General features: G+C 42.7%; 1 protein-coding gene across 1 annotated transcript in view; it reads left to right on the top strand.

Annotated features, from left to right (window-relative positions):
* LOC141443153 (spectrin beta chain, non-erythrocytic 5-like) overlaps positions 1–26115 on the top strand; it is a 181496-nt gene that overhangs the window by 138015 nt on the left and 17366 nt on the right. Inside the window, 20 exon segments of the mRNA XM_074108361.1 lie at positions 539–666; positions 2792–2904; positions 3967–4040; positions 5854–5980; positions 6388–6562; positions 8303–8404; positions 8784–8894; positions 10992–11306; positions 11476–11699; positions 11755–11864; positions 12842–13027; positions 14662–14789; positions 15676–15815; positions 17151–17299; positions 17857–18065; positions 19179–19340; positions 20530–20678; positions 21431–21617; positions 23651–23786; positions 24976–25140. Of these exon segments, the coding sequence (XP_073964462.1) occupies positions 539–666; positions 2792–2904; positions 3967–4040; positions 5854–5980; positions 6388–6562; positions 8303–8404; positions 8784–8894; positions 10992–11306; positions 11476–11699; positions 11755–11864; positions 12842–13027; positions 14662–14789; positions 15676–15815; positions 17151–17299; positions 17857–18065; positions 19179–19340; positions 20530–20678; positions 21431–21617; positions 23651–23786; positions 24976–25140 (3090 nt within the window).

Genomic DNA, 26115 nt, shown 5'->3' with positions numbered 1-26115 from the left:
ATGATATTTATTTATTTATATTTCAAGATAGTATACCTATACTGTATGAGGTCAAACAAACGTAAAGTGACTTTTGACTAGTAGGTAAAGATAAATGAATACAGCCAAAGTGCCAAAAATATGCACGACCTTAATGTTCAGACAATGAAGTCCTGTATACACATTTTTGGCACATTGGCTGTATTCATATCTTTGTTGCTGACTGTACTAGTCAATAGTCACTTTACGTTTACGGGAGGTACACTATAAACATTTTTTCTGTTTCATATTTTTGTACCATTTGCTCCAGCTGGCGCTGCCAAAAGCGTAGTTAGCGGTGTCGGCAATTTTTGAAAAAATATTAGTTTTCCTTGTAAAAATATACAATTTTACTCGAAATTGTGATGAAAAACATTGTATGTCGCACGGGTGGTACTAGAATTACGAACATCGACTCATTAAAGCCCTCAGTCTTCGACTTCTTGCTTCTAATAGACTCTCGTTCGTAATTCCTTATTTACCGCCCTTAAGACACAATGTACTATTGTTGCGTTGCCAGGAGTCGTGCCGGCAGCGCGGCGTGATGCTGGGACAAGCTAAACAGCTGCACGAGTTCCTGCGCAACCTGAGCCACGAGCGCGAGTGGATCGCGCTCAAGATGCAAACCGCCAGCGACCAGAACTACAGGTGACGACAGCTTTACCTACCTAGGTTATCCCAGTAATATTATAAATGCGAAAGTTTCCGAGACTGTTTGTTTGTTTCCGCCGAATGGTGATGTCGCAGAATAGTTATTTGGGTCAATCAACTATTTTACCGACACTTTGGGCGTCTCCTGCGTTACCAAAATTGTCTCTGGCGTTGCCAAAAAATCGTACTTCCAACAAGATATTCCACGGTTTAATAGGTTGAACTTACGTGGGATGGCATGTATTCATGTACACCGTCTATTAAATTACAGAAAAAACATGTTTACTTAAAAAATCTGCAATTGTTTGAAAAATATCGCGGACAGATTAGTCTGGGTAAAAAAGTTGATTGGCCCATAATTTGTGTCACAAGGGAGCAAAATGGTGTGTTTACGGCGAGGGCGTACATTGAATCCAGAATGTAACGAAGGATTCTACAATAGAATCCTGAGTGTAATGAGGGGTTCAAGTGTTAACGCCCAAGATGAAAACAATTTTGCTCCCGAGTGGCTCATACAACTTTTCACACCGAGCATTAAGAAACTTGAAAAAGAAAAATCTAAATATTATTAAAGAACAACCAGCATAGAAAATGGCGTGGCTTTACAATTATCAACTTCAAAAAATGGCATTAAGCCTTGAACAGAAAAGTTGCACTTTGCTCCCTCTCGTCAGGGAGGAAAAGTTACTTTTCTGAAAGAGAGGTGTGAAAACTTTATTTTGGCATAATTTGTAATAGAACTAAAACTAATTAACTTACGCTAATCCTAAAAATCTGTATTGGCAAATATCGCTAGGGATGGGTTATACTTGCTGAATCGCGTACCAGGGCTTAAAATTACGTCCACCTTGTCATACCAGGTGCAGAAACCAGGTATCAAAATACTTTCACAGTATTTTCTGTCCAACGCAACGAGTCGTCGAATACTTGCTTCCTTACAAGTTTAAATTAAACCTTGTTGTTATACAAATAAGATTCAAAATATTCTAATCCAGACGTAAATTACTTTGAAAGTATTTTATTTCACGTATAAGCACAATCTGAACCTTATGTGTATATGAATATAAGATAAAATTATATATATGGAAAAATACTTTCAAGTCTTGCAAGTATATCGGGTCGGTACCTGGTTGGTATACTTGCAAGGAAATATTTGGTTTCAAAACCTGGTAACGTAAATACGCACCATCTTCAAATATCACCAATAGGTTATTCCAAAATTAAATTAGCATACTTTACGTTTGTAAACTTAACTACGGAGAAGTAGGTTAAGTTAAGTTAGAACTGTGACCATAACGAAAATGAACTGCTACCGGAAAATTAGGAATAAGAATAAAAATATCAAAAATAATATACAATTTAAATAGTATCAAACAATGTATCTGTCGACGGCCGATCGTAAAATCCGCCAAATAACGAAATTCCTAGGCATATCGTGAAATGGCGCCATTTCATGATTTGGCCAGTTTAGGCAGATCATGAAATCCCCAGGCATATTATGAAACGCCGCCATATCGGTTCTGGCACTTCGCCGGCCGCTAACGCGGCACGCTCGCTTCGCTCGCTCGGCTCGTGCGTTGTGGTCACAATTCATACTAACCACTCCTCGCCTCGCTCGTCGTACCTATTTTTTCTTTTTTCCGGCATATCACGATGTGCCCGGTATAGAGCTTGGAATATCAACGAATGAGTTGCTCTTATCAATCTGCCGTATTGTTTCTCAGGCACATCGTGATATGCCTGGCCAACTTTTAGGCATATCATGAAATGGCGCCATTTCAGACATACAAATATTGCATTGTTCTGTGTATAGACGACCAGATGGCCTAGTGGTTAGAGAACCTGACTACGAAGCTTGAGGTCCCGGGTTCGATTCCCGTGTCGGGGCAGATATTTGTATGAAAAATACGAATGTTTGTTCTCGGGTCTTGGGTGTTTAATATGTATTTAAGTATGTATCTATCCATATAATTATATTTATCCGTTGCTTAGTACCCATAACACAAGCTTTGCTAAGCTTACTTTGGGACTAGGTCAAATGGTGTGAATTGTTCCGTGATATTTATTTATTTTATTAAATTAATATTGTTTTCTTTCTTAAAAGTTTCTTCTTTGTTAACAGAGAGCTATCAAATCTCCAGAGCAAGATCCAGAAGCACGCCGCCTTCGAGTCAGAACTCGCCGCCAACAAGAAGAGGATCGATGATGTCGCGAACCACGGAGAAGAACTCATCGGTGAGCTCCACCAATAGCATCGCACTGTAAAGGTTGCAGGTGGTAGGACCTTGTAGCAGCAGCGGTGTTAGCAGCAGTGTTTCGGCGTGGAGAGTAACACAGCCGGTGAAATTACTGGCACTTGAGGTATCCCATCTTAGGCCTCTAGGTTGGCAACGCATCTGCAATAACCCTGGTGCTGCAAATGTTTATGGGCATTGGTGATCTGATCTCTTACCACGTCAGGAGACCCACTTGCTCGTTTGCCATCCAGTCAAATAAAAATAAAATAAAAAAGAAGCTTAGCCTAGGCGTTACTGTTTTCAGATTAGCCTTAAAATAGCATAGGCCTTAGCAAGACCTTTTCGACCTTCAACCAGTAGTCTTGAATAGGCTGCGGTACCTCTGGTGTTGCAGATGTTTACGGGCGGTGGTGATCTCTTACCATCAGGAGACCCACTTGCTCGTTTGCCATCCAGTCGAATAAAAAAAAGGTAGAGTCATTCACGATGACGCGCGCCGTGGTTCTTACTACAATGTCTTTAATGTCTAATTTTGACAAGCTGAGAAATCATCTCAACAGCTTACAACGACAGGGAAATTGCTAATTGCTAAATGGAAACTTGGTGGGAATGAGGGCTGTCGCGTATGAATTCGCCGCTAGAGGCGCTAGTGTAGCGTGAGGTCTCCGAAATGTCAAATCTCATAGTTTTTGGGTGAGCTACGCGGGTTTATTTATAATTAGAATAATTTTGTGAATATTTTGCAATATCTGAAATTAATTATGGCAAATATGCGTTCCGGGGCAATGAATGTCTGTGTTTTGAGACAGTTTTGTCTTTCGGAAACCTTTGTCCGCCCTTTTTTCCGAACAAAACGGGGACTATGCAACACTGTGGCATGCTCGATATTTTTATGGTACGATTTTAAGGTGTATTAAATATGATTTTAATCTAAACTTTGTTTTCACGCCCGTAATAACAGACTTTGAAAGCCATACTTAAAAACCTCACGCAACAGTGCGCCATCTAGTGAGACAAAAAACGATAGCCCTCATTAAAGGCTTTTTGCTTCTTGTTTCAGAAGAGAAGCACTACGCGTCGCAAGAAATATCGACCCACGTCGAAGAACTGGAGAACCAGTGGAGAGAACTACAGGTACATTCGCATATACATACTTTAGGATGGACTTTAAACTTGAGCCACATGACAAAGTCATGAACTAATCAGCTATGTGGTAGCACTTTATCGAATTGTGACGTCACCAACCAAAATATTTTCAATAATTAATTTTGAAAAAAGTAGTGAACTAAATGAAAAAATATTGAAATTAGTTTCTTATAATTGACTTTTCTGTACATAAAAAATATAAAAACCGTGGGTCATTTTTTTTAGACATCCCCAATTCGGACAAGCTCCGAACAAGTTTGGAGTGTAACCATTAGGCTAACTTTGGAGGCGGCAGCAAAGCTTAATGGTTACTTGACCTGAAATGTATATATGTCAGAACTAAATTATTGTTATTATTATTTTAAAATTTATGACGGTGGAAGCATTCTACACTGCCACTGAACGTAGATATAGTGTTCAGTATTGTATCTAAGGGACCCCATATATCCCTGTATTTTTGTTATTATTATTTTTTGTATTTTTTTTCTTTATTTGTATAATATAGTTTTTAAGTATTTTATTTGTAATTATATTATTATGAAAAAATGACTTTCTGCCAAGTTTCTTGCGGCGCATTCTTCTTGTCAATGATGGTCTTTCCGAAAGCGCTGGTAGTTTAAAAAATGACGTGTAAAAGTGCCCATTGCGGCCTATTTACTGAATAAATCATTTGATTTTTTTTAATTTGAATTTAACATTGCGACACAAGCTTGCGTTTCTACCAGAGGTGTGCGAGAATGTGTTGCCAGTAATTTGTTTTTTCTGTACATTAACCTATCCCCGCACAGCACATTCTGGTGGAGACAGCTGAGCGGAGCGAGGTTAGGTATTGTTTTAGGAGATTAACATTCCTCGCAACGGGTCCATATTGGCTCATATACAATTTTTTATTCGATTATTTATAATAATACCGCTTTTTAATCATAATCATCATTTCTTCGAAAATTTATCATTTTATATTTTTAAAATAAATATTTTTACTACTACCTACATTGTTCATAATGATACATATTTCGTTTATTTTTACTCATAACGTCAACACTGAGATTTTATCTATACCCATAATGTTATTAGGGAGAATTTCTTTATTTATAAATTTATTTCATATAATCATTGCAGTTCTAATCTAACCTAACCCACTTTTCTGGCAGGATTTCGGTTCTGTAAGGGTCGCAGTTCTAACCTAACCTAACCCACTTCTCTGGAAGTATTTCGGTTCTGTGAAGGTCGCAGTTCTAACCTAACCTAACCCACTTTTTTGGCAGGATTTTGGTTCCGTGAGGGTCGCAGTTCCAACCTAACCTAACCCATTTTTTGGCAACATTTATATTTTGTAATGGTCACAATTCTAACCTAACTGGCGTTTCTGGCTTTTTAGTTTTTTTTTTTTCTTTCTTATTTTGAATCTACTTTCATTTATGTATGGATAGATTAAGAATAAAAAAATGTATGTTTTAAAATATGTATAATGCCAAATGTTATTGCCTGAAATCGATATTTTGAATAATGATAATATACATAAATTGTAGTAATAGAGGTATTTATGTTAAATGAAATTATGAATATAATAAATTCGGAATACCAATGATTATTATCTAAAATAAAAATGTATAATGATCATTAGGATGTAAAATTGTATGAGATACATTTTCGAAGTTTCAATAATCGAATTTGCAATTTTATATGAACCCCCTTGCAACACATCCTCGCACGTCTTTGACGAAAAATTGTATATTGGAGGAAACAGGTGAAAACGAAATGAAATGGAACATGAAGCTTTATAATGCTTGTTTGTTTCCAGTCGGCGGTGAAGGTGCGCCGCGAGCGGCTCCAGGAGGCGTACCAGGCGCGCGTGTACCTGCGCGGGCTGGACGACTTCACGGCCTGGCTGGACGACGTGGAATCACAGCTGCTCAGCGAGGACCACGGTACGTCTACCATCATTACCGTGTCGGCCAGGACGTCCACTGTTGGCAATGGCCTCACCCATATACCTCCAGTTGCTTCGGTTGTAACGCTACTGAACTAAAACAACTTCTCCCTTCTCCTTTCTTACTTTCGTTCTTTTTTAGGGTTCCGTACCTCGAAAGGCAAAAAACGGAACCCTTATCCGTTAATAAACATTTGTTCTTTTTTAAACAATATAAAAGTCTATCACGAATAATCATTGGAGTAGACACATTAACCTATATATTAAGAACAGTTCTATCAGACCACATTTTTAATTTCCATTCAATTTTTATGGAATAATCGAGAAAAACTAACATCAATGCAACGTTGCCAGCTCAGCAGGTATAAACGGCATTAAGCTAGCTCTTTCACTATAACCCCCCAGGCAAAGACCTAGCATCAGTGTCAGCGCTGCTAAAACGTCACGCCCGCTTGGAGCAGCAAGCAGCCAGCAAGGCTGACGTGGGCACGCAGCTGGCAGACACCGCGCGGCAGCTCGCCGCCAGCAGACACTTCATGGCTGAAGAGATCCTGGCCAAGGCTGATGATGCTGTCAAGAGGTAACACCAGTTCCATTAAGAACAGCTGGCATAGCTGCTTCAATCTACCAGGGTAGCAGAAGCGATCAAGAGGTAATAAGTACATTAGGCGAGAAGCTATTGTCCGTTGGAGCCCCAGCAGACACTGCATGGCTGAAGAGATCCTGGCCAAGGCTGATGATGCTGTCAAGAGGTAACACCAGTTCCAATAAGACCAGCTGGCATGATGATGATGATGATGATGTGATCCTGTTATCCCTCACAGCTGGCATAGCTGCTTCAATCTACCAGGGTAGCAGAAGCGATCAAGAGGTAATAAGTACAGTATGCGAGAAGCTACTGTCCGTTGGAGCCCCAGCAGACACTTCATGGCTGAAGAGATCCTGGCCAAGGCTGATGATGCTGTCAAGAGGTAACACCAGTTCCATTAAGAACAGCTGGCATAGCTGCTTCAATCTACCAGGGTAGCAGAAGCGATCAAGAGGTAATAAGTACAGTAGTCGGGAAGTTATTGTCCGTTGGAGCCCCAGCAGACACTTCATGGCTGAAGAGATCCTGGCCAAGGCTGATGATGCTGTCAAGAGGTAACACCAGTTCCATTAAGACCAGCTGGCATGATGATGATGATGATGATGTGATCCTGTTATCCCTCACAGCTGGCATAGCTGCTTCAATCTACCAGGGTAGCAGAAGCGATCAAGAGGTAATAAGTACAGTATGCGAGAAGCTATTGTCCGTTGGAGCCCCAGCAGACACTTCATGGCTGAAGAGATCCTGGCCAAGGCTGATGATGCTGTCAAGAGGTAACACCAGTTCCATTAAGAACAGCTGGCATAGCTGCTTCAATCTACCAGGGTAGCAGAAGCGATCAAGAGGTAATAAGTACAGTAGGCGAGAAGTTATTGTCCGTTGGAGCCCCAGCAGACACTTCATGGCTGAAGAGATCCTGGCCAAGGCTGATGATGCTGTCAAGAGGTAACACCAGTTCCATTAAGAACAGCTGGCATAGCTGCTTCAATCTACCAGGGTAGCAGAAGCGATCAAGAGGTAATAAGTACAGTATGCGAGAAGCTATTGTCCGTTGGAGCCCCAGCAGACACTTCATGGCTGAAGAGATCCTGGCCAAGGCTGATGATGCTGTCAAGAGGTAACACCAGTTCCATTAAGAACAGCTGGCATAGCTGCTTCAATCTACCAGGGTAGCAGAAGCGATCAAGAGGTAATAAGTACAGTAGGCGAGAAGTTATTGTCATTTGGAGCCCCAGCAGACACTTCATGGCTGAAGAGATCCTGGCCAAGGCTGATGATGCTGTCAAGAGGTAACACCAGCTCCATGAACAGCTGGCATAGCTGCTTCAATCTACCAGGGTAGCAGAAGCGATCAAGAGGTAATAAGTACAGTATGCTAGAAGCTATTGTCCATTGGAGCCCCAGCAGACACTGCATGGCTGAAGAGATCCTGGGCAAGGCTGATGATGCTGTCAAGGGGTAACACCAGTTCCATTAAGAACAGCTGGCATGATTATGATGATGATGATGTGATCCTGTTATCCCTCACAGCTGGCATAGCTGCTTCAATCTACCAGGGTAGCAGAAGCGATCAAGAGGTAATAAGTACATTAGGCGAGAAGTTATTGTCAGTTGGAGCCCCAGCTGACACTTCATAGCTAAAGAGTATCCCACACCTAGAGTCAGTACTAGGCGAGCAGAAGTAGTTGAAAGTGATCTACCATTGATTTGAACCATGTTTGTATTGTTCAGATACCGTCAGCTGCAAGAGCCGATGCAGATCCGTCGCGACAACTTGGAGGACGCTGCGCTGCTGCACCGCTGGGACCGCGACGCGGACGAGGAGATGCGCTGGTGAGACATCTGGCCAAGCGGCCAGGAACAAGGCTGCAAGACACCGCGTAGTTTCACCTGTCCCGTTGTCTGTCTGTAGCCAAATCTTTCAAGTTAAATTTGACCAACTTCCAATACTCGAATTGACTTACAATTTGGCATAATACCTGACAATACCAATAGCTTGACAATACCTGTCTGGTCTGGTGGTGGTGGTGACATCCTGGTAGTCCGGCCAGGATCGTCTCCGCAGGACGGAACTCTTAAACGGTTAATGGCATCGACTTGAAATTTGGTATGCTAATGTAGTTTGCATGACAATGCAGGTACAGTCAACATAAAGTACAGTCAGCAAAAAGCTTGTTATTTTGACAGCAAATAACTTAATATTTTGCTGCAGGATGGTGGAGCGTGAGCCCCTGGCTGCGTTGAAGGATACGGGCGCGACTCTGCAGGAGACACAAGCCTTGCTGAAGAAGCATCTGGCTCTGGAGGCCGAGCTGATGGCGAGGTCGGTGTTACTTCCCTGAATATGATCTTTTAGCTTTTCTAACTACAGCGTCATATAATATTTTAAGAGAAGTTTCCCTGCTTTGTTTGGGATATTGCTGTCTTTATCGCTCGTGACATAAGCGCTCGCAGCCGTCCCCCCCATGCCTTCCTCAACGACGTCCGTAATTTATATCGAGATAGCTGTAGGCTTTGCAAGATTTGAGCGGTTGAATTTTAGGTTTCGTTGTCCTCATATTATACGAAAAATATAGCACAGAAATCAATGATTTTTTTAATTTATTTTTTTTTTATTCGACTGGATGGCAAACGAGTAAGTGGGTCTCCTGATGTTAAGAGATTACCACCGCCCATAAACATCTACAACACCAGGGGTAGATGCGTTGCCAACCTAGAGGCCTAAGATGGGATACCTCAAGTGCCAGTAATTTCACCGGCTGTCTTACTCTCCACGCCGAAACACAACAGTGCAAGTGCAGTGTGATATTTTACAATCAAGATATTTATTATATTTTCTATGCCTGTCGTTTCGATTTTTGTAAAAATGCTTTATTAGTCTGTAATTCTCGTGCAAAGTTGACATATTTTTTTTGTCGACTTTTGAGCTCCTGTAATTCTGATATTACTCATTTATATAAAAATCTGAAAAACCACAGGCATAGATAATTACGTGTAGTCCATACTTACAAAGTTTCATCTATTTCTGTTGCCTAGTTTTTAAATGAGACCGGGATTACGTTTGTATGGAGAATGGAACGAAGAGACTTCTCTCAAAGCCCAGCTCTTGTCATAGAGTTATCGCCATTTCGTACGCCTCTCTGCCAGTGCTTTGAGCTGCTACGACATAACATTGCACCTCTTTGCCTCGTAATGAAACTAATTTATAGAGCATGATAAATAAAATACGAACTTCTCCGATAAAATACGATGAAAAATCATTATACACTGCCCTACAGTGAAATACTAACTTATCTGACAAAAATGATGGAGAAATATTATTAACTAGATCTCTAGTATATCCTACATACATATTTGTTTAGTGAGATTAACGTTATTATTTTTTAAGAGCGTTTATACCTGCTGAGCTGGCAACATTGCATTTTTGTTAGTTTTTCTCCATTATTCCATGAAAATTGAATGAAAATTAATAATGTTGTCTGATAGAACACTTCTTAATATATAAGTCAATGTGTCTATTCCAATAATTATTCGTTATAGACTTATTTTCTTTAAAAACCGGTCATAAACATTAATATTGTTTTTTTTTTTTTTTTTTTCAATTTATTTAAATAAAAAATGCAAATACATTGTACCTTAAATTAAATGTTCGCCAAACTGTGAGACAGTTTGTTGGCGTTGCGCTCAACCAAATCTTAAACTACGACAAGTTAGGTACTTTACACTAAGATAACAAAAAAAAAATACCAACACGGCATACGACAACTACAAACTTTTATGTATATTTTGGTTCAATAGAAATTGCAGACAAGACAATGTAAACAAACCCATTATAAAAGAATATAAAAGTCTATCACTATATAGTCTATAAGGTTTTATTTACTTAAATATGATTGTGAACAAACCATTATCAATTACTGAGGGATTTGAGTTCATATCCATGTATAGGCTGCCCAGGAATATAAAAAAACCTGACGCGAGGGCAGCACTTCTACGTTTTATATTGCAACATTCTTTAGACTTACTATATGGTACCTACCAGTCATATTATATTGACAACGGTGTCGGTGATGTTATTTAAAGGAATATTTTCTAATCCTTCAGAATTTTCTATGACAAATACTTTTATAATTTGTGAATTATTTTCCTTCCATAGCTATGGATAATCTTTGGCATTTTAAAGATCAAAATCACAAAATAACACTTTAAAATACCACGCGCAAACAACGTTGAACTTTGACAGCAATAGACAGATGACATTTGAATTTAGTGTTACCAGTGCAAGAAATTAGTTCTATTGATGATTGATGATTTTCCGCAATATGGCGAGGTTTTTTATAATTCTGGTCAGCCTTTACACGGTGGACAATGACGTTAATCTGTCCGATCTTCTGGTAATAAAAAACGTTTGTCGTTCCAGAGAGCCGACGGTGAACGCGGTGTGCGGGCGGGCGACGGCGCTGGCGCGGCGCGGGCACTTCGCAGGCGCCGCGCTCGAGACGCGCGCCCGGGACCTCGCCGCCGCCCTCGCCGCGCTCCAGGCCGCCGCCGCCGCCCGCGCCGCCCGCCTGCAGGCCCGCAAGGACCTGCTACAGGTAACTGACACAGCGTGTAACACTCCGCAGGCGCCGCGCTCGAGACGCGCGCCCGGGACCTCGCCGCCGCCCTCGCCGCGCTCCAGGCCGCCGCCGCCGCCCGCGCCGCCCGCCTGCAGGCCCGCAAGGACCTGCTACAGGTAACTGACACAGCGTGTAACACTCCGCAGGCGCCGCGCTCGAGACGCGCGCCCGGGACCTCGCCGCCGCCCTCGCCGCGCTCCAGGCCGCCGCCGCCGCCCGCGCCGCCCGCCTGCAGGCCCGCAAGACCTGCTACAGGTAACTGACACAGCGTGTAACACTCCGCAGGCGCCGCGCTCGAGACGCGCGCCCGGGACCTCGCCGCGCCCTCGCCGCGCTCCAGGCCGCCGCCGCCGCCCGCGCCGCCCGCCTGCAGGCCCGCAAGGACCTGCTACAGGTAACTGACACAGCGTGTAACACTCCGCAGGCGCCGCGCTCGAGACGCGCGCCCGGGACCTCGCCGCCGCCCTCGCCGCGCTCCAGGCCGCCGCCGCCGCCCGCGCCGCCCGCCTGCAGGCCCGCAAGGACCTGCTACAGGTAACTGACACAGCGTGTAACACTCCGCAGGCGCCGCGCTCGAGACGCGCGCCCGGGACCTCGCCGCCGCCCTCGCCGCGCTCCAGGCCGCCGCCGCCGCCCGCGCCGCCCGCCTGCAGGCCCGCAAGGACCTGCTACAGGTAACTGACACAGCGTGTAACACTCCGCAGGCGCCGCGCTCGAGACGCGCGCCCGGGACTCGCCGCCGCCCTCGCCGCGCTCCAGGCCGCCGCCGCCGCCCGCGCCGCCGCCTGCAGGCCCGCAAGGACCTGCTACAGGTAACTGACACAGCGTGTAAACTCCGCAGGCGCCGCGCTCGAGACGCGCGCCCGGGACCTCGCCGCCGCCCTCGCCGCGCTCCAGGCCGCCGCCGCGCCCGCGCCGCCCGCCTGCAGGCCCGCAAGGACCTGCTACAGGTAACTGACACAGCGTGTAACACTCCGCAGGCGCCGCGCTCGAGACGCGCGCCGACCTCGCGCCGCCCTCGCCGCGCTCCAGGCCGCCGCCGCCGCCCGCGCGCCCGCTGCAGGCCGCAAGACCTGCTACAGGTAACTGACACAGCGTGTAACACTGCAACAAGAGCTGCAACAGCTCGCGAGGTGCCGTAAACTCATCCCAAGCCCTGAAAAGACCTGCTACAAACTACTACTATTATATGTTGTATCGCCGCAACAATGAGGGCTATCGTTTTTTGTCTCACTAGATGGCGCACTGTTGCGTGAGGTTTTTAAGTGTGGCTTTCAGAGTCTGTTATTACGGGCGTTAAAACAAAGTTTAGATTAAAATCATATTTAAAACACCTTAAAGCCGTATCATAAAAATGTTTAGCAACCACAGTGTTGCTAAGTCCCGTTTTGTTCGGAAAAAAGGGAGGAGCATATTTGCCATAATTAATTTCAGATATTGCAAAATATTCACAAAATTATTCTAATTATAAATAAACCCGCGTAGCTCACCCAAAAACTATGAGATTTGACATTTCGGAGACCTCACGCTACACTAGCGCCTCTAGCGGCGAATCCATACGCGATAGCCCTCATTGGTAGGTTTGCCCTAGTGTCTGCCCCTGCGCAGAGCTTTGCCTAATATACGTTATTGTTCTTTATTCCCTCCTCAGCTAACATCGGACATCTCAGAGGTGTCCCAACTCCTCGCGGGGCAGCGCGCGGCGCTGGCGGCCGGCGACTGCGGCCGCGACGAGGACTCCGCGCTGGCGTTGAGGACGAGGCTCCAAGCACAGCAGAGGGAGCTGGCGGCGCTGCGGCCGGCCATAGACGCGCTCAAGGAACGCGCGCAACAAGCGGTAACTACACTATTATACTACCAGTTCTGTATACCTCCCCCCCCCCCTTTCACAGTCATCATCATCATCATCCCAGCCTATATACGTCCCACTCTCAGAACAAGAGGGCTTGGGCCATAGTTCCCACGCGGGCCCAGTGCGGATTGGGAACTTCACACGCACCATTGGATTGCTTCGCAGGTTTGTGCAGGTTTCCTCACGATGTTTTCCTTCACCGCATAGCTCGTGGTAAATTTCAAATGTAGTTCCGCACATGAATTTGGAAAAACTCAGAGGTGCGAGCCGGGGTTTGAACCCACGACCCCCTGTTTGAGAGGCGATAGGTCAAACCACTAGGCCACCGCGGCTCTCTTTCACAGTTATAACTGCAAAATGCTAGATTATTTAAAGCAAGGCTGACTGAATGGCTACATGATCACTGCTTCTATAATGTTAAGGACTTTTGGAATTTTAAATAAGAAAGAAAGATAGAAAAATTTAGTCAATGTATAGTGTCACTTCGTCTAAAAAGTAGCTGGTCTAAGTAGCAAATCGTCTAAGAAACAACTGGTCTAAGAAGCAACTGCTCTGAATGGCAAGTGGTCTAATTCGACCCCTGATTTATCATAGCATCACCATTATATCAGCTGTAGGCCATGGTAGTGCTATAATACGTTGCTTCATAACAAATTTCAAGATTCTGAGTTCACGGGAAGTACCCTGTAGGTTTTGATTCAATTGCGAGAGTCGAAAATTTGCAGCATAAACGGCTGTATCTTTTGATTGCGTTGGCTTAGAAGTTTGATTTTTTCACAGCTCCAAAGGACAGTAGACCTGAGTATTTGATATGAATTTCAGCTTGATACCTCCACGGGTTCCTGAGAAAAAGGGCCTTGACAGACAGACAGACAGACAGACAAAAAGTGATCCTATAAGGGTTCCACCTTTTTCCTTTTGACGTACGGGACCCTAGAAACCTTTAAAATTCTATTTTTCAAAGCCTCCCCTCTTGACTTCCACATCTCGCTATCCAAAGCTATATACGGCCACTCGCTCAGTTCCCCGTCCAGGTCATCTTTGCACATCTCTGTTGGAAACACAGCCTTACACCTAAATACTTTGTATAAAAAAGTACAATTATCCACCTGCTATAATGTATTCCTTATTTCTGTCCATTGTAAAGGTTGCCTGGAAGAGATCGCTCTGAAGCGATAAGGCCGCCTATTGCTTACCTTAGAAAATCTCTATGTATATACTTGTGTTCTCTGTACTGTTTACTGTATTGGTGTGCAATAAAGAGTTATTGTATTGTATTGTATTATCATTGTGTTGAAGCCGTGGTGGCCTAGTGGTTTGACCTATCGCCTCTCAAACAGAGGGTCGTGGGTTCAAACCCCGGCTCGCACCTCTGAGTTTTTCGAAATTCATGTGCGGAATTACATTTGAAATTTACCACGAGCTTTGCGGTGAAGGAAAACATCGTGAGGAAACCTGCACAAACCTGCGAAGCAATTCAATGGTGCGTGTGAAGTTCCCAATCCGCACTGGGCCCGCGTGGGAACTATGGCCCAAGCCCTCTTGTTCTGAGAGGAGGCCTGTGCCCAGCAGTGGGACGTATATAGGCTGGGATGATGATGATCATTGTGTTGTCACAGGAGCGCAACCCCGAAGACGCGGAGGAAGTGAAGAAGCAGATGGACGCGTTACAAGAACAGTACGAGGAGATGAAGCTGCTGTCGGCCAAGCGGCAGCAGCGGCTCGAACAGAGCCTCAAGTATTTCAAGTGAGTAGCGAAATATACGTCTCTATTCAAAATATACGGGTCTCTATTCAAAATATACGGGTCTCTATTCAAAATATACATGTCTCTATTCAAAGTATACGTGTCTCCACGCAAATGTCTCTACTCAAAATATACGTATCTCTATTCAAAATATACATGTCCCTATTCAAAATATACGTGTCTATATTCAAAATATACATGCCTGTATTCAAAATGTACGTGTCTGCATTAAAAATATACTTGTCTCTACTCAAAATATACGTAACTATTCAAAATATATATTGTGTCTATTCAAAATATACGTATCTCTATTCAAAATATACAAACTTACTTACTTAGCCTACACTCTGTGCCCCACTGCTGGGCAAAGACCTCCCTTTTTGACCTCCACATCACCCTATCCAGAGCTAGGTGACAGCTTCTTTAGGAACTAGAAATAATTCATAAGTATCATCAAAGTTTGTATGTATGTGTGTGTGTGTGTGTGTGTGTGTGTGTGTTTGTGTGTGTCTGTTACTTCCTTCACGCTAAAAGGGCTGGATGGATTTGGATGAAATTTGGTATGATGGACATCTGGAATAACACATAGGCTACTTTTTATCCGCATATTCCCACGGGATAGGGTCAAAATCCCGTAATTTCAATTCGACTACCGTATCTAATGATGCGCGAAGCTGGGGGTAAACACTCATATGATGTACTAGCTTTTGCCCGCGGCTTCGCCCCCGTTGTAGTTTTTCTGTATTTTCTTCCATAAAAACCTTCTCCTGGCAGCAACGAACACAACAAAAAAAGAATTAGCGAAATCGGTGCAGCCGTTCCCGAGTTTTGCACTTAGCAACACATTTTACGATTCATTTTTATTTATAGAGATTTGTTGGTCCAGGTTCGTGCAGGAGTGCTCGGAGGCGCAGGAGTGGATCTCCGAGCAGATGGGCGCCGCCGCCTCCGAGGAGTACGGCCTGGACGTCGAACACGTCGACACGCTCCAGCAGGCCTTCGACTACTTCCTGGCGCAGCTCAACGGTCTGCCATCATCTTTGAACTAACTCTCTGTCCGCTGCATACCAGCTCCAGGGCTTCAAGAAGTAGTCCAATGGAATGGATGAAAAATTTAGAAAAGAAATAACCTTTCTAATTAACAGAAAAAAAAACACATTTTTAAGTAGCATCAATTAATTAATTCAGCAATTTTACAATAAGAAGATAATATAATAATAATAATAGAAAACTATAACCTAGTCAAATAACTCGCCCCTCGCCATTCCCGCCACGTTGGATAGCTATGGACAGCCTTTGCACCAGAAATGACTCGGAGCGAGGGTCCTCCCCTTTTTGCCTGAGTCGACGGTCCAAATCACCTACAAAACGCCTTGCATCCGCCCCCCAGCAGCCCGCCGTCTCCACCGCCACGGGAACGAATATATATTATATACCCCAAACCAATTAATTTAAAAAAATAAAAGAGTTTTCTTTACCGCCAAATTACGACAGTCCGGTCGGTTACGGGTTGTTCCATAGTCCAGAATAAAAAACATTAAAAAAAGAATTTATGTGTCTTTGACTCGATCGTTTTGACAGGTGACACTCTTTACCGGGCCGAATGATACTGACATGGAAATACCGACCCTGTTTTTCATGCACACGCCCATAAAAACTGACATGAGCTTCTATGGGTGTGTACATGAAAAACGGGGTCGGTATTATCCGAGCCGGTAAAGAGTGTCACCTGTCAAAATGCAATGTAAGCTTCTAATATTCCTGCAAGCAGCCATGTTGGCTACTTTTTTGAGTCGCCAGAAATTCAAAACAGGGTGATCACCAGATTTTTCGCTGGAAACGAGCGCCGAGCGAGTGCATGAGGGCGCACCTTAACGTTCTTTGAAACTCGTAGTAAATTCACTGTTATTCCTTCAACCAACGAATATACAAAGAAATATACGAACCAGTGACAAAAACAATGTGAATGTGTTTTTAACCCCCGACGCAAAAAGAGGGGTGCTACATAAGTTTGACCGCTATGTGTGTCGGTCTGTGGCGCCGCAGCTCTTAAGCGGGTGGACCGATTCGAATGCGGTTTTTTATTTAAATCTGATTTTCTAGCGATGGCTCTTGGGCATGTTTCAACAAAATCGGTTCAGCCGTTTTTGAGATATTGATTTTTAAGTGACAAAGGGGGTTTTCCAACTTTTAGAAAGAAAGAAAGAAAATACATTTATTTAACGCCATAAAAACAGACATAGAACAAATACAAGACATACATGACGCTAAACAGGTCCCGGGCAAGCCGTGGCGCTGATTTTCGGTGAGGACATTTTGTTGGTTAGGTTATTGAATTAAAATGAGGTGTTATTCGTACAGCCAACGAGGGCCGCATCGAGGCGGTCTGCGAGGCCGGCAACGCGCTGCTGGAAGAGAACACGCCCGAAGCGGACCGCGTCAGGCAACGCATCGACGACGTCCGCGGCCTCTGGGACGACCTCAGGGAGCTCGCGCTGGCCAGGCAGGAGGTCAGTACCTTACTACCTGCACCATGGAGCCGCCACTGCCACCAGATCGTATAGATAGATGAATAGATAGATAGGTAGGTAGGTAAATATATAGATAGATGGATAGATAGATAAATAGATAGATGGATTGATAGGTACATAGGTAGATAGACAGGTAAGTAGGTAGAGAGATAGATAAATAATAAATAAATATCACGGGACAATTCACACCAATCGATCTAGTCCCAAAGTAAGCTTAGCAAAGCTTGTGTTATGGGTACTAAGCAACGGATAAATATAATTAAATAGATAGATACATATATAAATACATATTAAACACCCAAATATCTGCCCCAACACGGGAATCGAACCCGGAACCTCAAGCTTCGTAGTCGGTTCTCTAACCACTAGGCCATCTGGTCGTCATAGATGGATAAATAGATAGATAGGTAAGTAGATAGATAGATATATAGATAGATAAACGGATTGATGGATTGATAGATAGATAGATCTGGCTGTAGAATTTCACCATGTCACCACCCCTGACTATAAAATTTGACCGTGACCCTTTTGTCCAGGCTTTAGCGGGAGCGCGCCAAGTCCACGAGTTCGACCGCGCCGCCGACGAGACAGTCGCGTGGATCGCGGAGAAGGAGCCCGCGCTCGCCAGCGACGGCGGACGCTCGCTCAACGAACTGCACGCCCAGAAGCGGAGGCTACACGCGCTCACCGACGACCTGGCGGCCATCACCGCCGCGCACGCCAAGCTCAGCGACGAGGCTGAAAGGTAATCATGATCATCGTATGAGTTATGAAATTAAATCAAATTGAATAACTCGCTTCTTAAATTGAGATTTAGCTCGGCATGTATTGTATTGTATTTTTACAAAAAACTCTTTATTGTACATAAAAACACATGAAAATAACATAACACAGGATAATAAAATGTACAAAGGCGAACTTATCCCTTAAAGGGATCTCTTCCAGTTAACCTTTGAACGATTGACAGGATATCAGACACAAGAGTAGACACTACAAGTACAATGAAAAGGTAAAAGAACCGAAATTTAAATAAACTCAAAAAAATCCTTTCAAATACACATACATATATAGGTACACAAACATGCATGCATGGTGCATGTTTTGTGCTAAAGCTGCGTTTGCACCAATAATGTTCGAGGAATGTGTTTTTCATGAACCGATAGGAACGCTTCATTTGCCTCGCCTCGCTCCGCTCAGCTGATTCCACCAAAGCGTTGCTGTGCGAGGATAGAATAAGAAACATTTATTTCATAACTAACATAATCAATAGCAAGTAACAAATATTCCAATAATTATCTATATACAATTTGTTATGAAAAAGTAAGATAGGAGGGAAGGAGGATAGGTAAATGAAGCGATTCTATTGGTTCATGAAATACACATTCCTCGCAACGCATCCTCGCACATCTCTGGTGGAAACGTAACCCAATGGTCCCGTAATATTTATCACCTGTCAATTGTGTTTGTTTATTTATCTTATAAAGTTTTAAACTTTCGTGATTTTCACTCATAGTCAAAATATTAATATATATATAGTATGTCAATTGTGTTTTGTTTCTTTTCTTTTGTACAATAAAGAGTTTACATACATACATACATATCTCCAACGGGACTTATCACGCTAACACACACGAGAAATGTAATACATGTACACGAGTAATGAGTGTGTGTGAGTAATGTGTGTATTAGCGTGATAAGTCCCGTTGGTGATATTTATTTATCTTGTACAATAAAGAACATACATATACATACATACATTTATGTTATTGACTTAAAAACACACTACATCACAACAAAAACAGTAAAAACATAAATATAAGAGAGAAAAAATTAGACTTATACTACCGTTTGTTTCCAGGCTGGGCTCAGCATTCCCAGATGCGCGCGAGCACGTGGCTTCCAAGCTAGAGGACGTGTCGGACGCGCTCCGCGCCCTCACGGCGCGCGCCGCCACCGGCCAGCAGCAGATCGAGCTGGCGCACCAGCTGCAGGCTTACTTCCAGACCTACCAGGACCTGCTGTGAGTAATTCAATTTACATTCAAAGTAAAACAAGTTGGCTATAGGTGGGTATGGATTGGAGAGTCCGCAGGAGTGGAGTCCCACCGGTAAGTTAAGTTAATCGCATTTATTTTAGAATACATTGAATCTTTAAGAGCGTTTTTTAAGGAAACAGGTATCCTAACCCTGCCGTCGCTTTATGTTTTTGAAATAATCATGTATGTTACGCAGAACGTGATTTTTCTACTAATGTCGATAAGCCAAAGGCTGCTAGAAACAGAGGGAAGCTTAAAGTTCCATCTTACAGACTGGGTGAAACCGAAAAGTCGTTTCTGAGAAATATTACCAATGAAACTGATACTAAATTCAAATTTACTGTCAAGAAGACATTAATATGTAGATAATTAATGATTGTATCTTAGACAGGGATATTTCGAAATAATTCCGATCCGCATTGGCGATCCCTCACTTCGAATAGCGCACCTACTGTGCTTAAAATGAAGTTGTGTTAAATACTTGTGATGTATACATATTATTTAATAATATATTAAATCTGTTTAAAATATACATATACCTCGTTGAGTTTCTTGCTGGATTCTTCTCAACAGAGGAGTTTACAACTGTTTGGTATATTTTTTTTATTAAATTCATAAGTGCTTGTTATAGCCTGAATTTAAATTGAAAAAGTTATTTTGACTTTGACATTAATTAAATCCTCCCTTCCCCTCCGTCAAAATAAAGTAATACTTTTCCACTTTAAAAGTCTCTAGATGCACGCCATCGACAAATGATCCAATTGGTGTGACGTACATTATGGATGGCCCCTTGGACCATAGTTCCCACGTGGGCCCAGCGCCAAATGAAACTAAACGATTTTTATTTGCGGAATATGGGTTGTGTAGGGTGTTACGTTATTTATTCATAATAAACTCAGCCGTATTCCATTAAATTAAGCATGCAAACTTTAGTATGTAGGTACATTTTCCAACAATGTTTCCCTTTACAATAAAGCCCGTGGTAAATCTCAAATGTAACTTCACGCGTGAATTTCGAAAAACACAGAAGTGCGAGCCAGTGTTTGAACCGTCGATGGGCATAGCCATTTTTTTATACCTAACTTACCATCTAATTTACTGAAATGTTCCAAAATACATCGATGACACACTGTATAGATTCTCTAGAGTAAATATGAATAAAATTTTATCGCAGTGCATGGACCAACGAGACCATCGCAGTGGTGACGGCCCCAGAGCTTGCCCACGACGTGCCGGGCGCCGAGCGGCTGCTGGCACGACACAAGGACATCGGGGCGGAAGTCGCCGCGAAAGACGACGCCTTCCAAGCACTCTACAGCGACGGTAAGTCCGACCCCCTCCTAAATGACTGTGGTCCTCTTCAAAATTACTATGACCTCCTCCTAATTAACTGTAATCTTCCAAATGACTGTGATCTCCTCTTAATTGTCTGTGACTTCTTCCAAACCTACTCGGGACTTATGTGATGGCTAAAGTTGCCGCGAGGGACGGTATCTTTCGCAGTGATGGGGACTTCAAAGAGTCACGACTCCTTCCTCGAAACTGTAGTCCAGTCAATATTCACAGAAAACTACATGTACCGTGGGGACTGTACCTTGGTAAGAGCTTAAGTAAAGGGATCTACGCGCGTGACTTTAAACTCAGTTTAAGTAAAAATTATAATTCTTCTGTACTTTGCCTTTATTTTCTATTAAAACTAATACTTTTACAGAGATAGGTCCAGCCGCTCAGGCTGTTGGGAGCAATCTGTGCTCCGGCATGTATACCGCTGTCAATCGTCTTTTAAAATCCAATTCTAGAATAATACAATTTAAAAATACTATCATTATACATAATAAAGTCAATCTAGCCTGCCAGGTGGTCCGTTTCACCACCTGCCAGCGGTATACAGCCTAGTCCCTACAGTACCGTCATTTTTCATAATATACTGAGCGGCAAAAGTTCTGGCCCTCAAATGTATGCAGTAATAGGTACTTTTGTATGTAGAGTGGGCCAAATTTTGTGCCCGATGACTGTACTATCAGGATTTTAACAATGAACGAAAGAAAGATACCATCAAGTTGTCCGTTTGTCAGGCGAGAAGCTCGTCCGCGAGGGTCACTTCATGTCAGCTGAGATAGAGGAGCGCATGGCGACCCTGCGCGCGCGCCGCGCCCAGCTGGACGCCGCGTGGGCCGCGCGCGCCGACATCTATGCGCAGCATCTGGACGCGCTCGTGTTCAGGCGGGAGGCCGACGCGCTCGACGCATGGATCACTAACAGGTATATACATATACCATAGATAGATAGATAGATAGAGAGACCGCGTAGGCCGCTCGCACAGACATCTATGCGCAGCATCTGGACGCGCTCGACCCCTGGATCACGAACAGGTATGTAAACCAAGGAGATAAAGTTAGAGATAGGTTGATTGTTTGATAGGTCGTTAGATAGATTGGTTGATAGATAGGTAGATAGATAAATTGATAGGTAGGTAGATAGATTGATTGATTGATAAGTAGATAGATAGATTGATTGATAGATTAATAGATAGGTAGGTAGATAGATAGATTGATTGATAGATAAATACATAGATATGTCAAGAAATAGGATAATCCATCTTAGAAGTAAGGTCTTCTGATACCAAAAGTGTCCAACAGTGGACATCCTACGGCTGATATTATGACACACTGCGAAGAGCGAAAATCAAAGTTCGTATCGTACCGTCCCGCTGACGCTTATATTATTTAATTCGAGAGTGAGAGGGACGATGCGGTGCAAACTTCGGTTTTCGGATTTCGTAGTAGCTCCACTGGTTCAAAATGTTTTTATTATGTATTGTAAAACTCTTTATTCTGCATAGTAACATATGAAATTAACAGTTATTCCTTAAAGTTACTTATGTTTTTGTTTTTTGCGATGAGCGAATAATAATAGATTATTGTCGTGGTCTGAAAGTAGGCTATTGCTGGGTGAGTATGAGTATTAAACGGACGAGCTTGCGAGTCCGTGTAACTAATACGAAGCCAGTAATTGCTATTCCAGCCGAGACTAATATAAAGCTCTACTCAAAAATGGTGAAGGAAAAAACTAAATTAGAATAAGCCTTTTCTCAACAAAACATATTATGACATTTAATTTTATTCCGATACATTTTTTCTTGCTTTCCCGCCTTTTTTTCATTAAAAAAACAGCAGGTGTATTTTTCCACCGAAAACACCACAAACTGTTTCAGATCCAATAAAAAAAGTCTGGAGTTCCAACAAAATAACTGACAGCAGCCGTTTGAGTTTTGGCTGTATACGACTTGTGCCAACATTTCCAAGGCCGTTTTCACTTTTTAAAAAGTTTGAGACTACAATTAGTAGATTATTGTCGTGGCCTGGAAGTAGGCAATTGCTGGCTGAGTATGAGTATTAAACGGACGAGCTTGCGAGTCCGTTTAACTAATACGAAGCCAGCAATTGCTATTCCAGCCGAGACTAATATAAAGCTTTTCTCAAAAATGGTGAATAATTCTGAAATAGAATAAACTTTTTCTCGAAATATATTATAAAATTTAATTTTATTCCAATATTTTTCTTATGCTTTCCCGCCTTTTTTCATTAAAAATAAACTACAGGTGTACTTTTCCACCGAAAACACCACAAGCTATTTCAGACCCATTAGAAAAAGTCCGGAGATCCAACAAAATATCTGATACCGGCCATTAGACTTGGCTGTATACGACTTGTGCCAGGGGGGTGTCACTAGGCCATTCCGCCGCCGAGCTACAAGTACATACCGGGCCTCCCCAACGTTGAGGCGATTCAGTGCGACTCAACGCGTGCGAGTGAACACGAGTTATGCGATAGACAGAGAAGCATACAGTAGGCACGATTCTTATGCCTAAACGTCACTTTTGTACGGCAGTGAAACTTCTGTACTTGTACTATTACTTATTCTGTGCTTGTGCCAACATTTCCATGGCCTTTTTAACTTAAAAAAAAAAGTGACTGATTGCAGGCGCGCTAATTCATTATTGTCGAGCTAGCGCGCCTGCAATCTTTTTAACTTTTTAATTTTTCGCTGACCATAAACTATGCACTTCACCTTCTGATATGTAAAGAATAATGTCAACTTTTACGGTCATTTTTGAGAAAAATATATTATTGTCGAGCTAGCGCGCCTGCAACCTTTTTAACTTTGTAATTTCTCGCTGACCATAAACTGTGCCTTCTGATATGTAAGGAATAAATAGACTTTTACGGACATTTGTGAGAAAAGACTATTTCTAAATTATTTGTATGATGATCATGATAATGTCCTCCCCCCAGGGTGCCGCTGGTCCGCGACGGTAAGGTGGGGGAGTCCGTGGGCCAGGTGGAGCAGCTGCTGGCGCGACACACCGAGCTCGAGCAGGCCATCCTCGCACACTCGGACAAGTTCCAGGCGCTCAACAGGATCACACTCGTACGTTATACGTGATACGTAGACAGACAGATGGATAAAGGCTGACCACATTTATAAAAAACCTCGCCGTATTGCGGAAAACCTATACAACTAATTTTTTGCAGTGGTAACACTAAATTCAAATGTCATCTGTCTATTGCTGTCAAAGTTTAACGTTGTTTGCGCGTCGTATTTTAAAGTGTTATTTTGTGTTTTTGTGCGTTAAAATTCCGAAGATTATCCATTGCCTTGGAAGGAAAACAATTCACAATGTATTAAAGTATTTGTCATAGAAAAAGTCTGAGGGATTAGAAAATATTCCTTTAAATAACATCATCAATATGACTGGTAGGTACCATATAGTAAGTGTAAAGAATGTTGCAATGTAAAACGTAGAAGTGCTGCCTTCGCATCAGGTTTTTTATATTCCTGGTCAACCTTTAGAAACTTTTCTTTCTGTGTGTGTGTTTGTGTGTTTTTTTTGTATCGCTTACTATTTGTGGTGTACAATAATAGTAGTTTATGCAACTGTTACGTAATAACCCTGGTGCCCTGGCGTTGCAGATGTTTATGGGCGATCTCTTACCATCGGGAGACCCACTTGCTCCTTTGCAATCAAGCAAAATATAATAATAATAAGGGTCCGTAAAACACGAGTGTGGTTTTATGAAATGAGACGTAGCCTAGTTTCATAGAAAGATCACACGAGTGTTTTAAGGCCTAATTATATACAGTTGCATACATTTCTTTATGTACATCGATATATTAAATCCTCTATCATGCGTTCAGGAACCATTGAGAATGACCTGCATTTCAACCAGAACTCTGTCTGCCCCAAAGCTCGGAACCGGTTTATAAAATAGCGGTAAATACCGGTTTATTTCGATTTAACTCCGAACTTTCATAAGAACGCGAACGTTTTTAAGAACTTAAGTATAACCTAAATAAACCAATTTTTATTGTTCGAAACCGGCTAATCTGACAAGAACTTTATGGAAATGTTCCCTTAAAAATCGGTTTCAAAATAACGGTTTCGCGAACGAAACCAAAATGGAAAGGTTTTGCGCCAAGTACATGATAACGGTTTGGAAATTTAACCGGTATCCGAGTCTTGGTCGTAATGCTGGTTATCTATGGTTATGAACACAAAATGGAGGATTCACTATATGGGTGTAGATTAAGAGTCATTTGTATCGTTTAACTCCGCCAGGTGGAACAAGCGTTCCAGAAGCAGAAGGAGTCTGAAGAGGCGGCGCGCGCCGCGTCTCAGGCGCAGCAGGCGGCCGAACGCGCGTTGAGACACCGCCGCCAGGAGGTGGAGCGCATCGCCGAGCAGCGCCGCCGCGACATCGCGCCGCCGCCAAGGGACGACCAGGTACCGACACTGCATCCTAGGGCACACTGCATCCTAAATATATAACACTGCCCTGGAAATATGACACTGCATCCTAAAAACATGACACTGAAACCTGAATGCAAAACACTGTATCCTGGAAATATAATACAACTTGGCTAAAATCCAAAAGTTACTATGATATAGAACAACTAATGGCTTGAAATAGTATTTGTACTCTTGGTCATATTGTTTCTTGATTTTCTTAAGCTTTCATTTATTAAGATTTGTTGCCTTAAGTAGTAAGGTAAAACAATTTTTGTTTGTTACTTAATATGTAAACTGTGTAGGTTATTTTATTAAACTGCTTTGTAACAGTCGCATAAACTACTTTAAGAACTATTATTAGTTATTAGCTATTATTTTTGACTTTGTAACAACTTGTATAAAAGAGCGAATTCCTCCTAATACAAGTGCTTCACTTAAAAAGAGGATTCAACACTAGTTTTTAAAACAAAAGTTGAAAATAAATCATTTTAATTTTTTTTAATTTTAATATGACATTGCATCCTATGAATAGGATAGTGTCCCGTAAATAAGACAAGACATTTGTTATCCCGATCTCTTAGAAGAGCAACTTAACAAACTTGAGCGAATTCAAAATCTATGCATTCGGTTTATATTTGGTCTACGTAAATTCGATCATGTCTCTAACTTTCGATCGCAGCTCAAGTGGCTCCCAATCCGCTTTCGCCGTAACTCTCACATTCTCCACCTTCTTTACGGCATTCTGTTTAACCCTGCAACTCCTCGCTACCTCAAAGAGCGATTTAGCTACGTAACTTCTATTCGATGCTCTCAGAACTTTCTCCTTTCCGTGCCTCTATCTAATTCCAAATTCTATGTATATTCTTATACTGTCCAGGCTATTCGGTTGTGGAACTCCTTACCGATTGACTTACGACGCGCAAAATCTTTGTCACTATTTAAATATATGCTTAAGGAGCACTATCTGTC

The sequence above is a fragment of the Choristoneura fumiferana genome, chromosome 26 (genome assembly GCF_025370935.1).
Source record: "Choristoneura fumiferana chromosome 26, NRCan_CFum_1, whole genome shotgun sequence".
Classification (NCBI taxonomy): domain Eukaryota; kingdom Metazoa; phylum Arthropoda; class Insecta; order Lepidoptera; family Tortricidae; genus Choristoneura; species Choristoneura fumiferana.
The sequence above is the reverse complement of the archived record's forward strand: the minus strand, read 5'-3'. Positions and strand labels throughout refer to the sequence as shown.